The sequence below is a fragment of the Protopterus annectens genome, chromosome 13.part0, assembly GCF_019279795.1.
Source record: "Protopterus annectens isolate FY-2018-M chromosome 13.part0, PAN1.0, whole genome shotgun sequence".
Taxonomy (NCBI): domain Eukaryota; kingdom Metazoa; phylum Chordata; order Ceratodontiformes; family Protopteridae; genus Protopterus; species Protopterus annectens.
Window position 1 is genome coordinate 290,906,819 of NC_056747.1, and position 15,975 is coordinate 290,922,793.

The 15,975-nt window shown below is 38.4% G+C and overlaps 1 protein-coding gene across 1 annotated transcript in view; it reads left to right on the forward strand.

The window, feature by feature from the left end:
* GIPC3 (GIPC PDZ domain containing family member 3) overlaps positions 1–15,975 on the forward strand; it is a 472,326-nt gene that overhangs the window by 26,699 nt on the left and 429,652 nt on the right. The window contains exon 2 of the mRNA XM_044053860.1: positions 5,394–5,579. Coding sequence (XP_043909795.1) covers positions 5,394–5,579 — 186 coding nt within the window. The remainder of the gene's footprint in view (positions 1–5,393; positions 5,580–15,975) is intronic.

Below are 15,975 nucleotides of genomic sequence, written 5' to 3' on the forward strand. Positions count from 1 at the left end.
TTTATATGTCTAGGGCCTTTTCCCTTGGCCTCTGCTATAATATCTCTACACAGATGGACATCCTGGTGACTCAGTTTTCTTTTCAGTGGAGTATAAGAAAATTACAGAATATGTTTTGAAACAATAATATATAAAAATGATTTACAAAATTGTCATTCAAACAAATCTACCATTAGATTCTCTTATGCAAAAATGTGTATTTTGAGGTTTGCATATCCTGTTCTGTATTAATTAGATGAACATTCTTCATATTCAATACCTACTTCTAATTCAGAATATTTGCTTTATAATTAAATGCATATAAGCAAATGACCAAACTGCAGTGAAAGTATGTTACAGAGAATTCTTCTCATTTTGTATCCAGAAATAATGTTAAAAAAATACACTTTTTTTTGATAGTTCTCTTTTTTTCTCTTTCATATTCAAACATCCTCCCTAGTTTATATTTAATATTTTCTTACTTATTTTTCCTTGTATTTTGGCATTTTAGACCATCTTTTTAAAACACCTTTATTTTATTAAATTATCATATAAGCTATAGGTACACAGACATTAATAGAAAAGAAAATAATTCATATTAAGATGTTTAATTTTCATGCATTTTACATTATATATATGCTTTTTTATCTCTAATAATTCATGTTAACATTAGATCAATTTCTCAGTTTTTGCTTTCTGTTAAATCTCATTGCTTCTCCTGCACTTTTTTCTGTACGTATTGTTCCCAGAACTGTCATTTACTTCTATATAAATTGTTCCTTCACTTTTCTAAATATCCCACCTCCAGTTGTTTTATGCCCCTTACAATATTCAGTAGTTCAATTACAATTGGTTTGGATTGTTTCCATTCCCAAGTAATTGCTTTTTTACCAGCCAGTCTTGCAATTCAGATCCTGTGTCCCAGTTCAAAAGAATACTTTCCTTAGTTACAGCCATTTGCTCCCCCATCTCTGACAGAGTACTCTCTATGGAATTTTTAATTTTTAAAATTCTGCCAACTCGTTACACGTCCCAATAAACATGTTCCCAGTTACCCCTCTCTGCCATTTATCTCAAATTAAATGTGAAAAATACAGTTAATTTTGGCAAACAAAACATTTTATTTCATATCATATAAGTGATGTACCTCCTTCAATCAGACACAGTCGTAAGGGATCTAGGGACTCTTGTTGATGATTCCTTATCTTTTGACCATCATGTCATTGTAGTAGTTCAGAAATTCTTCTGCCTGGCTCATCTAATTTCCAAAGGCATCTCCTTCACATGTAAAGGATTCTTAATTCCCCTCTATTTCATGTATTTCATCAGACTAATTAGTGAATATAATGCCCCTTTGGCATGTATTTATTTAAACATATCACTCAATTTGAGAGGCCACAAAGGTTCCAAACAAAAAATATCAGTGCCCTCAAAAATCTTAGTTATTAGGACAGACTTTTCATCCTATCTCTGTAATTGGTTTCTTACAGACTCCTCTGTGGAGATCAGTGCCTAGCCTTTCAAGAGATGAAATATCCAACCCTTCTTGATCTTCTGTTCCTTTACAGAACATATGGCTTCTCAAATACTTCATTAAAGAAGCTAAACCTTCATCAGCAGATAAATAAGACATGTTGGTGTGATGCATTCATATCCCAATGTATCCCTCATCTCTGAAACAAACTTCCACTACATGTCAGAGTAGCTCCATTCCCACCTTTAAGGGGAATCTGGATGATTGGATGGGTGGCCTCAAATTCTCCACCGGTCTGTCTTATGTTGCCCTCTTTGAGGTTGGAGGGAACTCTCGAATATGGTTTATTGACTAGATTTGTAATGATCTGCCGACTAGTATTTATACATGTACCTATGAATCTATGAACATCTTTAAATAACAATGGCATGGGATCTTATAATTTAGTTTAACTAGCAATAGACTCTCTATAAGTTAAACTTTCACCTAATGTCTCATCTAATGTATGTTGCATATTCCTCTCGTATACCATCGTCAACCATTAAATATGAACTGAATTGTCTTGAGAAGGGCTATAACCCACAACCTTCTAATTCTCTTTCACCAAAGACAAACATAGAGCTCTTGTCATTGAAAGCTCTTCCTTGAATTGTAAACAATACAAATAGCTCTTTACAATAAAAGAAAAATACATTGAAATTGTCAAAATAATAATAAACATAATGCCTATGCATTCCCTGATATAATGATAAGGTTGATTGGGAGGATATGTGAGGGATCAGAGATGTCAAAGTGGGGAGGGGGTTCTCTGTAATAAGTTCTGTTTGAGCAGTGGAACCCGGCAGGGGTGTCCTCTTTCCCTTTTGCCATTTGCATTATATTTAGAACCATTGTTAAAGAAAATAAGAGACTCAGAAATTCAAGAATACAATTGGTATGGTAATCAAGAAAAGCTGACTTTACTTGCAGATGGTATTATTTTGTACCTGATAAAACCAGAAAAATACATTTCAGTGTTGTGGAACGTTGAAACAGTTTCAAGTCTTCAGGATACAAAACTAATGAAGATAATACAGGCAGTAGCTGTAAATTATGTACACACAAAAATTCCATTCAGCAATAACCCTATTTATGAGAACATGATAAAATGGAGTATTTAGGAGTATGGATTAAAAAAAAGGATTCTATTATGGCAGCTAATGGCAGCTAAGGGTATGTGGAAAGAGACTAAACAAAAGATAATACAAAAAAATGAGAAATTGGAGCTCTGTTTTATGGATAGCAAAATAAAAGCAGTTTAAATGTTTTTAGTTGCTTTAGTTTTATACACAGGACATGCATATTTTTGTCAAACAGAGAGGTTGTAGATAGCAACTAATAAAGAGTTGAAGGATTTTATCTGGGAGGGGAAGAGGGCAAGAGTCAAAGTAGGATAAGTTGATCCACCCTACAGAACGAGGTGCTTTGGGATTACATGATCTGAAGGGATATTTCAGAGCTACACAGCTAAGGCTCCTATACATAGCAAGAAAGCTATAATTTAAAGTGGAAAGAGATGATGATGAAATGGGGGTGGAGCTCAAGAAATAAGGAGAGGAGGAGTTTGGATGCATTTCCTTAAGGAGAATAACAATAACCATACAGAATATTATAATCATAAAGTAGCAGAAAGTATTCTAAGAATAAAGCCAACACATGAATGGAGAAATGTGATTCTGCCAATAGAGATGGCTGTAATTAGGGGTACAGAGAATAGGCAAGAGGGGGCTGGAACTTACTGGAGAAAACTGGCAAAAGAACCAAGATATTGAGACCAAATAATTAGAGAGAGAGAGAGAGAGAGAAAGGTCATAGAATGGGAAGAGGCCAATAATTCATTTGGACTGTAGACTAGAGACTGGTTTCTCTATCAAGTATTGATATCAGAGTATAGGCAAAGAGAAAGGAACAGGGGGATCCTAAATGAAAGAGCAGCACTGGTAGAGTTTTTGATAGAATCTAGAACAGAAGATGCTGTTAAAATGGAATAATTAGTAGAGCATATACAATATTGCATGATAACTATAGGAATCAGTCAGAGGAGGTTAGAAAGGATTAGGAAGTGTGACTGGATAAGCAATTCACTAAGGAACCATGAGACGATATATGTATGTTTCCCAAACATGCAACAAAGTTTAGAAGATTTAGGATCTTTGCTTGGAGCTGTTTGCATAGGTATTTTTATACCACAAACAGACGCTAAAGAATTTTTCCTCAGATAGATTACAAATGTTGGAAGTGTGATGAGGAAGAAAGAAGTAAATGGCAACATATGTTTTGTGAGTGTAATGAGTTAGTGGACTTTAAAAGTTCTCTACAGATGGACTTTAAAAGTTCTCTGCAGACTACTCTGCTAGAAATACTAGGTAAGCAAACTGGTGTAACTAAGGAAACTATTTTTTGACAATGGCAGAAAAGTTCCAAGGTAACACCAAAGGCACAACTCCAAGAATTCTTATCGAAAAACCTTTATTGAGGCAGACCTGCATGAAAAGTGAGCGCTTTCACGTCCAACTGACGCTTCTTCAGACTTCAATACATAATGAATGAATAAAGGCGCTTATATACAATTTCAAAGCTCAATCATTTCAACAATTAATCAATTAAGACTATAAGAGCTTAAAGTGCTAGTGCTTAAAAAGATCTATACATCTCATATGTATATATATTTATATAAAAGACCAATCGTTCACAGAACTCATGTAAAATATTATATGAAACATAATAGAAACACATTAAAAACTCCATAATAGATATATATAAAAGTAAAAACTAATAACAACTGATGTACTAATCGCACTCTACGTGAGCGCATTAGGGAGCATTTATATGCTATTAATAGAGAAGACCCCACGAATGCTCTAGCTAAACACGTGATGGAAGAAGGGTCCACCCATCACTTTAAGTTTAAGGTTCTAGAATTAATTATAGTAGATAGTAGACTAGGAAATGTAAAGAACCACACGGAAGAAGTAGAGACCAGGTGGATTCTTAGACTTCAGGCACATATATATGGCCTGAATGATAGAATTACACTTAGACCCTTCCTAGCAGCTAAGGCTTTTAAACTTTAGTACATCAGTTGTTAATCATGTAAATCAAAGTCTAAATCATCATAGTAGAAGTAGTGAATATAGTAACAGAGATAAAAGAACTGGAAGTGGGATCTTTAGAAAAAGGTATGAGCAAATTACATAGAAAAATGGGAGTTGTGGGAACAATGCATGCAGAATAATGTTTTGGAAGAGGAATGAGGTTTAAGGAAGGCATGAATTGAATAAGCTATGTAATATTTGGCTGACAATGAGTATACAGAAGAATATAAGTGATGTATAATGTTTGCAACTGAAATGATGTCAATATCATTTGTTTTCATTTATATAAATGTATGACTGCCTGTGTCATAAGTGATAATTCAATAAAGATTGTTCTTGTTTAAAAAATAATGCCTATGCTTCCAAGAGGTTTAAGCTTTCGTTTCTAAAAGGTATATTTTAAATGATCTGGATGAAGTTTATGCTTATACAGGTATCTTGGAAAAGACAAAACAGTTTATATCTGGGTAAGATAAGATGCCAAGTTTCAATCCTTTTGTGTATGGATATAAACTTCTTACATCATGCTCCCCCAAGAATTAAATGTTTTGGAACCTGGGAGGTGGTGTGCTTTTCAACAAACAAAACACTGAGTAATAACACATGAATGTATCTAACAACTGACCTTTTACACAGATGAAAAGTAATTACTTCAAATATTTGCATGTTTATAAAACATAGACAGTATGAAGATAGTGGTTTAGTGCTATTTTCATGTGCCTTGGTGTATAATGTTTTATAGATTACTTACACTTGCTACTGAGGAAATACAATGAGATGTGATGTGCACTTGTTCTCTGATGCAGATTCTGTTTTGCACATTGAACACACACAAGGTGAACATGCAGAAGCTACTTGGAGGGCAGATTGGTCTAGAGGACTTTATTTTTGCTCATGTCCGTGGAGGAACCAAAGAAGTGGAGGTGACCAAGAATGAAGACGCTCTGGGTCTAACAATTACAGACAATGGAGCAGGCTATGCATTCATCAAGGTATAGTAGAAAATGCTGATAGCCCTTAACCCAGTTTTCAAGAACAGCCCATATTTTTGCTTAAAATTTTGCTTTGCTTAACCTAACCTCATTGATTCTTTTGATACAGTAAGGTAGTGGATTACAGTCAACGGATAATTACAAGGAATACAGTTATAGAAATCTATGTTACTTTAGTAAATGAGAAATAACTCTAGTACTTTAACTTTGGCAATGTGTAAGTCATCTGTTCCTGTGTTTAAAAGGTGTCTTTGATTTGGGATTTCTGCCCTTGTTATTTCTGGCTTCATCCCTGATACTGAGGGTAAACATTTGATAGCTATGGACATACGCTGTGTGTAGTGGTATGGGATATCTGTTTAATAGTATTCCACTGTTCATTAATTTTAGTGTAGTATTAAGTTTTTGCTATACCTCTATTAACATTTGCATATAACCATTACTCTTTCTGCCCACTCTAAGAATCATTAGGTTATCCTTTTCCCAACACATTACTAGTAAATAAGGGTAACCATTTTTATGGTGCATGACTGCTAGTGTCTGATAGATAGTAACCTAGCCTTTCACCAGCATGTGTCCAAGGTAGTAAGAAAAATCCTTCTGTGTTGCTCAACTTATAAGCAAGGGCATGGCATCTAGGTCCAGAGAGGTCATCATACCACTGTACTTGCCCCTCAACAGACCCATCATAGAGTATAATGCTCCCTTCGGTGTGTACTTGACCAGACACATGTGATAACTGGAATGTCTACAATTGAGTCTTACAAAAAGAATACATGGAGTAAACACAATTTCCTGCTCTTATCATCTCAAAGCCCTGTCTCTTTACTTGGCATCATACAGACTTCTGACAGGTGATCTGTGCCTGGCATACAAGGCATCCCTGCACCCTTTTTTAATAAACCTTTTGCACATTTGCAAAACAGCATCAGAACTGCTAGATTAAAAGAGCCATATTTTGCTTGTCACATAAAATAGGACATGTTGGAGAGACAGATATGTTTTTTAGAGAACTCCCATTCTCTGGAGCAGCAGAGTCCTCCCTACTCCTCTTTAAGTACAACTTGGAGCAATGGATGGGTAATCAGAAATTCAGTTATGGTCTGGCTCCCATGTGTCTGATGGAAAGAGGCAGTTAGTAAATCACCAGCTATATAAATCACATTTGTGGAGTCACATTTGGGTTGCAGAGCTAGGCTTATAAGGGCCCTAGTGGTCATTAACCCAGGATACACCTATAAACCTATCAAACTATGACGATGCCACTCAGACAAGTTATGCCACATGGGCTTTAAAAGCAGTTCATAAAAAACATGTCGCACTTAGTGCTGTTTCACAGCACACCATACAGAGTTAAGTGGCTAATAAGACAAGAAGAAAAAACAATGCATGATTTACAAAAAAACAAACAAAAAAGCAATATAAGCCCCTTCCACCAAAATGTGGTATTTCTACTTACAATGTTCATCCATTTTGTCTAAGCATGAGGTCCTGTTGCCACACTGATAGCCTGGAATGAAGGACTCAGTATTTTAAAATTGTTTGTTATCTTCAGACCAGACAGAGTCATTTAATGACAACACCCCCTCCTTCAGAAATAGCAGTGCTACCACATACACTGGTATTTACCACCCTAGATAATCATGTCACATGGCTTAGCTTCTACTTCCCTCAGCTGACTAGACTACTTATCACTGAAAATCAGTGGTAAATAACTGTGAGCTGCCTATGAACCTTGTGTTAGCATTCCCTTACCTGTAGGGTAGAGACAGATCACGGTCAGTTGGGACCTTAGGCAGGTAAAAGACCAGGGTCCCCCCTGCCAGTTTACCATTTCTTGGCTATCTCTCTCCAAGTACTCTAAACACTGTTCAAACCTATTAGGTACCTGCTATTTTCTTCTTTGCTTTTACAATGATTACATAGATTTGAATTTAATGTAAAACTTTTATTTCAAATGTTATGGCACAAACACTGATAGCCATTTACTTAACAAAACAAAAGAAAGCAAACTTAGCATGAGTTGTAAAAGTAAACTTCTCTTTTCTTGAAACTCATATTCATAGAAAATACATCTGACAACCCATTGAACAGCAAGAGATATGCTGGGACTCATAGTCAAACAGCATATAGTAAAGTACAGATTACTGACTATGTGAAGGGTGCAGGAATTCAAAGGACAAATGTGTAATGTCACAGGCATAGCTGATGGCTTTTGTAGAAACTGGAACTGATCCCCATGCTGGTGCCCCTCCTCCCCAACTCTGAATGTCTGCTTTTGTACTGCCACCATGTTCACCAGTTAGCCAGATGCATGCCCCCTGCCTCCTGCCTCAGCTCTTCAATGAAAAGCAAACTAAACAATCTGGTGGCTGGTGCTTCCAAAATGCAGAAGCCAACCAGGCCCTGTTTCCTGCATCCAAACACCTCCCCTTCTCAGCTGAGAGGCAATTAAAAAAAAGAAAAGTCCACAGTCAGGTACCTGGGGCTCCTGAAATGTAGGGATCAATCAGGTCATATTTCAGTGCTCAGTCTCCAACCCACCATCCTCAGATTTTAGCTGGGGAAGAAGAGAGAACTCTTTTTTTTTTCTTTTAACTTGTATAAAGCAGTTGCTACTGTTTATACTCTGCATGGAAGAGCTCTGGTTTTAATAACATTTTTTTTCATTTAGACTGCAGCAAATTGCTTGCTACAAATGCAAGTGCTACAGCTTAGACCACACAGGGAATGCTACAGCACTCAGGTTTGACCCCACATGCAATATTGGATTTTAAAAGCCAGTATAGACTAAAAAGCAATTGGTATTGGATGGCTGGTCATGTTTCCTAGCACTTTGCACACAGGGCAGTTTCCTCCTTCGCTCTGTCCTACCTAAACTACTATATAATATATTTGCTAACAGCTTTGGGCAGTCCACTGGATGCAGTGTCCTTTTTCAAAGTTAGCCCAGGAGTTAAATAATCGACAAGATCTGATGGAATCAAAGCATGCACTGGAGAAGCAGGTCATTAGTAGCTCATAGCATTATTCATCTGCGCTAAGTACCTGACAAACTGTTGTAGATCAGCACAGTGCATTTCATATCAATGTGCCTGCAAAAACAACAAAAATGTATTCATAGTTAAAATATTAACATTAAATTCATAATCAACATGCTGTCCAGTTTATTCACAGCCAAATAATAAGTGCATTTTAGCAGTTAAAAAAACAAAACAAAGGAAACCAAGGATCATACCTAAATATAATGTCCCATATGATGATACTGGCAGGTGTAAAATGCACAAGCACCAAACAGAGAGGAAGAATGTAACTCCAAATCTTTAATGTGAAACAACACACGTAAGTGCTTTCATTTAAACAGTGTAAACTTCCTCAGACAATGACATAGTTTAAAACAAACATTTAAATAGAGCATGATTCATTCTAATTGGACATAAGAAGCTAGCAATCACAAAAAGAAAAATAATTAACCCTTCAGTCACAAACTCCATTATAAGCCAAAAAAATATTGTAATGAATTAAAAACATTGCATGCTGACAAATGGCTTGGCATCAGTGATAGAATTTCCATCACTCCTGTTCTAAAATTAAAGGCTCTTGAAAGAAATAGAATATTATAAAGAACAGGAATGAGTTTTGGCAAAAGCATTATTAATTCACAACACAATTAGTTTTCCATAAGCAGAACTACTGGAATATTATTGAGTTGTATTTGAAAATCATGTATTTTTAACATGGATTTAAAAGTTTTAGCAGATTATATATGTTTTTAATTCATTACAATATGTTTTATCTTATAATGGAGTTTGTGACTGAAGGGTTAATTATTTTTCTTTTCGTGATTGCTAGCTTCTTGTGTCCAATTATAATGAATCATATTATATTTAAATGTTTGTTTTAAACTATGGCATTGTCTGAGGAAGTTTACACTGTTTAAAGAAAGCACTTACGTGTGTTGTTTCACATTACAGATTTGGAGTTATATTCTGCCTCTCTGTTTGGTGCTTGTGCATTTTACACCTGCCAGCTTGTACATTTATTTGGTCTGTTCTAGCCTGGTTTGTTCTTCATATGATGATACTCCTGTTTACTACAACTGATTCCTTTCTTTACACAATAACTACTGTTGAATGCAGGAACCAAGTATTTATACACAAACACACACACACACACACACACACACACACACACACACACACACACACACACACACACACACACACACACACAAACTCAAGTAAGATCATCAATTATAGCTCGTTGTATGACTGTGTACACCTCAGATGTTTGCTTGTGATCAAACGAATGAACAACAATGTAATAACCCAGAAGTACATTGCAGCTGACAAGAACCATACAGTGCAACCCATTACACCCTCATTATTTTATTTTTATTTTATTTAACATTTATTAAATGGGAAAGTCCGACTTGGAATAAAGCCAATTTTCAGAGGAGTCCCAGGGAGAAATGCTTCAAACACATGTCTTCGTAATATGGGAAGAAACCAGAGGACCCATAGGAAACCCACATGAATGCAGAGAGGACATGCAGACTCCATACAGAAGGCACCCCAGTCGAGGATCGAACCAGAGAACCTCTTGCTGTGAGGCAAAAACGCTACCACTGTACCACTGTGCCGTCCATTACCTCCAAGTCTATTAATTCAGCAATCAGATACAAAGACCCAGAAATGGGAATAGTTTCTGAATATTAGTATTATGCTTAGAAAATCACTAGTATATCAGGTTTTGCTTTAACAAGCATTTTCTGAAGATTGTGATTGCAAAAGAGACCCTGAGTGGTTATGAGATCTAAGGTTATGAAGGAGTCTGTCTAAGTAAGCTTGAGGAAAGAGAAGTGCAGGAGTTTTCTTTCAGGAGCCAGATATGTTGTGAGCCAAGGAGTAGATTGGCTCAGTGCGGAGCTTTGAGTAGTGTAAGACGGTGGTGTTCATACTTTTGGGAAAGAGCAATGAGACAGATAGAGTTGGAAAGTGTTTGGATGGTGGCAGAGTTTCTTTTGGAGGCAGATGCTACAAGTAGTAGATAGTACTTAAGCTGAGTTAGAAGAATCCCTTTTCCAATAGTATTTCTTGTTGGGCAAGGGAGGAAAGAGGAGATTTTAAGGCTCTAAGCACTTAATAAGCTGTGTCCTTTAGTCAAGGATAGAATATTTGAGTCTTTCTATCTCTGTTTGGCTACTGTGTGACTTCTGACTAAGTTGCTTGATCAATTAATGCTCCTGGGACTTGGATAATAAATGCAAAAAAAACAGGGCATAAATAGTGTGCATTTTCTGAAAAGAAATCTTGGCATTAATTGCAGTAAATAAGTGATTTTCAAGGTATCAGGGAAAAAGTAAAAATGGTTTGCTTTCAAGCTCCACGCAATCACAAATATCAGCACTATCTTAGTGATTTTCAAGGTATCATGGACAAAGGTAAAACAATTTGTTTCCAAGCTCTACAAACAGACACATCTTGTGTATCAGAAATGGCATTATTACATCTCCCGTTCATTCCATTTTGCAAAATGCTCAATTTAAAGCTAAAGAAGTCTCCCCTCAAAAATGTGACGCCTGTTCAATGCTCAGATATATCCGACTGTGCTCAGAGTAAAAACCTCACTTCCATTTCATTGGTGTCCCTGTTTGCTGAAAAGTAAATCCCCATGCTGATTCCCAGGCATCTCTTTATTTGCTTAATGTGCAGCAGCAATGTCTTTCATTGGATCTCTGTGCAAGCAGCAGTCACTTTGATTGGATCTCTGTGTATTCAGCAGTCACTTTGATTGGATCTCTGTGCATTCAGCAGTCATTTTCATTGGCTTATGTTTAAGCCAATGAGACTGGAGCTTTAGTAGGTAGTAAATCCGTTTATGACATTTGGACATTTTTTTAAATTTAATGTTGTATTGCCAGGATCCCCAGCCAGCACTGGGCTCTATTTTGCCTTGTGCTAGATCAAGACTTTCACGTGTTGAGATGATAATGTGGTCTTATGATGACAACATATGAGAAACTGCTCCATCGATACCTCATCTGATGAAAATAGAAAATAATATGTTGTTTTTTTTTTTAATGAGTTACTGGTTCAGCATGGTGAAAGGCATGATGATGCAGTGCAGTTGGAGTGGGTTCTCCCCATCTCCCTTGTTCAAAAACACACATTGCATATATCAGGTATTCATGTCTTGCAAACCCGTTTCTTGTCTAGTAATAACACATACCTGCTAAATTTATAGTCTCTGTGGCATGCTACTGTATCATGCAGTGGTTAGGCTGGTAATCAGTGAACTCATTTAGCAGTTCACAGGGAGGTGATGGAGACAAGTGCGTCAGACATTTTATGGTGCCAAAATAGGGTAGAGATACAAAATCTGTAGATCACTGAGTACTCTTTAGTGCACACAGATGTGCCATTTCTCCAGTCCATACTATTAGTATAGGCTGCTAGTAATTTCCTGGATGAAACTTTCTTCATGTGTATCATACACTTTACTGTTATGTTCATAGGCTCATAGGTAGGTACTAGGCTATTGGCCCAAGGGCCTATGTAAGCCTAGCCAACAAGGTTCCCTGGCTTACGCCACCCAAGAAAGTTATTTTCCTGTGCCACTGTCGAGCAGAGACACAGAAGTGATCCCCAGGGTGTGTTTCCTATTTCCCATCCACTCATCAAGATTTTTCTTGAAGAGTGCTAATGAAGAACTTTGCTTGACATAGATGGGTAGCCTGTTCCAGAGTATGGGAAGTCTCTGGGACAGGAATCTATCCCTCCAGCATGTCCTGTTTATTGTGGTGGTAAGGTTTAGGTCCCTAGAGCGTTTAGCTCGGAGGGATTGGGATTTCTTTAGGTGTAGCATGTCCAGCAGCTCTGGGTTTGACATAGCTTTATATGTTAGGCAGAAATCACCTCGGAGTAGGCGATATGCTACGGAGTAAAGTTGGAGTTTTTTCAGGCAGTCAGTGTAGGGCATTTGTTTGAGGCCAGTAATCCTCTTTGTGAGGTACTTCTGTGGCCTTTCCAGCTGCTGCAGATGTCTTGTGAGGTACATTCCAAAAGGGGCATTGTACTCTATAATGGGTCTAATGAGTGTCGAGTAGAGGGGAACAATGACCTCTTTTTTCCTTGATGAGAACCCTTTTATGATGAGGCGTGCCATGTAGAAGTACTTCCTGACTTCTGTGGTGATGTGACTATCAAAGGAGAGACTACTGTCCACCTAGGTCCCAAGGTCTCTTATCACATATTTGGTGTTAAGTAGATTGTTGCCTATGTGGTAGTTCATGGGTACAGAGTTTTTACCAAAGGGGATGACACTGCATGTTTTGGCATTGAGCTTGAGGCCATGGCTCTGACACCAGGCATCTGTCTCAGCAAGGCCCTTCTGTAGGATATCCACATCATTTGGGGACTTGACTATGGCTCCTAGTTTTCAGTCATCTGCAAACTTCATTAGCCAGAGGCCTTCTGTGTTAGCCTGTACTTCAGAGAAGTAGATACCAAACAGGAGAGGTCCCAGGACGGAACCCTGTGGTTCTCCACTTGTCACTGCTTTGAGGTCAGATCTGGAGTCTGCAACTTTTACAGTGTGGGTTCTGCCAGTGAGCCAGTTGGCAACCCATCTTGTGGCGTAGGGATTTATACCTTGTTTAGTGCATTTAACTATAATTCCAGAATGGGGGATGGTGTTGAAAGCCTTGGCGAGGTCAAAATAAGCTGTGTGAACCACCTTACCCTCATCTACGGCTTTGGTGACTGCCTCAAAGAAGTAAATCAGGTTCAGGAGGCATGATCTGCCTTTTACAAACCCAAACTGGGAGGGAACCAGAGTTTGGAGGTTACCAATGTCTTTGTTTATGAGTTCCATGATGATACGTTCCATGGCCTTGCAGACCAGGCTCGTCAGGCTAATAGGTCGATAGTTCCCTGGATCAGTGGTGGCTCCCCCTTTGTGGAGTGGGATAACTGTTGCTGTATGCCATTCAGAGGGCACAAAGCCTGATGCGAGGCTATTATTGAACATGGTGCTTAAGTGGGAAGCCAGTTCATTCTGAAGTTCATGTAAAATGCAGCCTGGGATGTTGTCTGGTCCCATGGATGCTGTGTTTTTGGTTTTAGAGAGTGCAGCTTTTACCTGTGTAGTTGTGATTGCAGGGACTCTGCATTCTTCCTGTAAAGATATGGGCCCTTTAGGGGGTGAGGGGGTAAAGTTAGCAATGAACCTATCTGCCAGGATGTTGGCAATATCAGTTGGTTCTGTAATTTTCGTGCCTTTGTGCTGTAACTCAAAGCAGATCTGGGTGTTGCCATTGAGATTTTTGACATAGCTATAGAATGCTTTGTGGTTGTCCTTAGAATTAGTGGCAATTTTGTTTTCATAGCTAGCTTTGGAGGATCTTATAAGGGATCGCAGCTTCTTACTGAGGCTGACCAGGGAGCCCCTCCACTCATGGGATTTTACTCTCTTTTGCAACATTTTCTTCCTTTTGTTGTACAGTTTGTTTATGGCAGGCGACCACCAGATTGGCTTCCTTTTTTTGGAGGATAGCGTCTTGGTTCTGTTTGGGATAGCATGATCCATGCACTCGTGTAAGTGCTTATAGAGTGCATTTGTGTAGGATTCAGCAGTTGTAACTGTATTGTCCATCTGCATGGGTGTCATGAAGTTCACCACTTCTGTCTTAAGAAGCATGAAGTTGGCTTTGGAGAAATTTTTTACCATGGTTTCCTTAATGGGGGGTGGGGGCGGGATGTGGATATCAAGGGTGATTAGATTATGGTCGGATCTGACCAACGAGGAGTTGACTTCAGGTGTGGAACACCGGTCACTCATGTTGGTAATGACTAGGTCTAGGATATTGTTTCCCTGGTGTGGGTGTGGATAAGGTGATCCAGGGCATTGAATTCCAGAAAGCATTGAGCTAAGGAGTTGGTACACGAGTAGTTTTCCCAGTTAATGGTGGGGTAGTTGAAGTCGCCCATTATTAGGGTGTTTGGTTGAACCCTAATATTTTCCAGTACATCAAGAAAAGAGGAGTGGGAATCCTGGGGCATGATGGGGGATCTGTAGCAAGCTACAGTTTGGATTGCAGTTTTGCCCAGAGTTAGTTGCACTTGGATAACCTCGGATGCATTATGCTGAGCAACTAGCCTGGAGGTGTGGATATCCTTAATGAATATTGATACACCTCCGCCTTTGGTGTTTCGGTCCAGGTTACATGGCCGAAAAGTGTGGTAGAAGTTATAGCCTGGTAGTGCAGGGGTGCTCTCTGGAGCCTTGAACCAGGTCTCAGTCACTGCACAGATATCAATGTTCTCCATTTTAAGGAGTGCCTTGAGTGACTGCATTTTGAGATTTAGACTTCTAGCATTGAGTAGCATTATCCTCAGTTTTTGCTTGCCTGTTCCTGTTATGGTGGTGAATTTGTTATTTGAACCTTGCCTAAAAAAGGCACTATAGGGGCAGCAAGAGCCTTAGCCAGTATCCGGAATCCCAGGGGCGACAGTTGCAGGCCATCTGTGGCAAAGCATCGTGGTCTGTCGACCATGTCATGTTGTGTATGTTGTATATGATATCTTCTTGTTGTCAAATGTGTACACATAGTTGAAGACATGTGCACATGCCTGCAGAGAACAAGTTCTTGCAGCTATTCTGCTGAAGTGACACTGTAAACAGTTAAACATTGACTTGTAGGGATTGATAAACAGCAGATTCAGGAAGATCGGTCTAAACATCCCACTGTTCTTGCTCTACAAATACGTATGACTGTGGGTCATTTTGCTCTTTGTAATCTTTCCATTGGACTTTTTATTGCCTACAATATGAGACAGCATGAAATAACTTATGGTAAAAGACACACTGCATTAGCATTCTTTTATCTCTGTACTGTATATTGGTGAAGCCTTCGGAGCAAGTAAAGTTTTTTTTTTTAAGTTTTCTTTAAACAGCCTGTATAACTTCCTGGGATATATGGACATGCATATGTGGCACAGAAAGAAGGCTAATGATATATTCCATCTGCCCAAATTATGTGCTAGCTCCCCATACAGTTACCAGTCCCCACCTCTGTCCCAAGTATTCGTTAACTTATTTGTATTCTTCTCTGCCCTTGCACTACATCTGCCAATGCCTGCCAATTCTCCAACACTTTCACACAGAAATATTTTTTTTCACAAATGTTACACCTTCTAGGTTCCATGCACCCCTCCTCCTTTTCTGCTTCTTTCTCTTCAGCTCCACCTCTCCTGATTACCCATGATATCCATAAAATGTTCCCCTTTGCCCCTCTCTCTGCCTCTGTATACATACTGATCTCTCTGAGCCTTTCCATATGATATCACCTGTCCATTCACCTCACCATTTACGTATATCCTGTATTGTATACCTT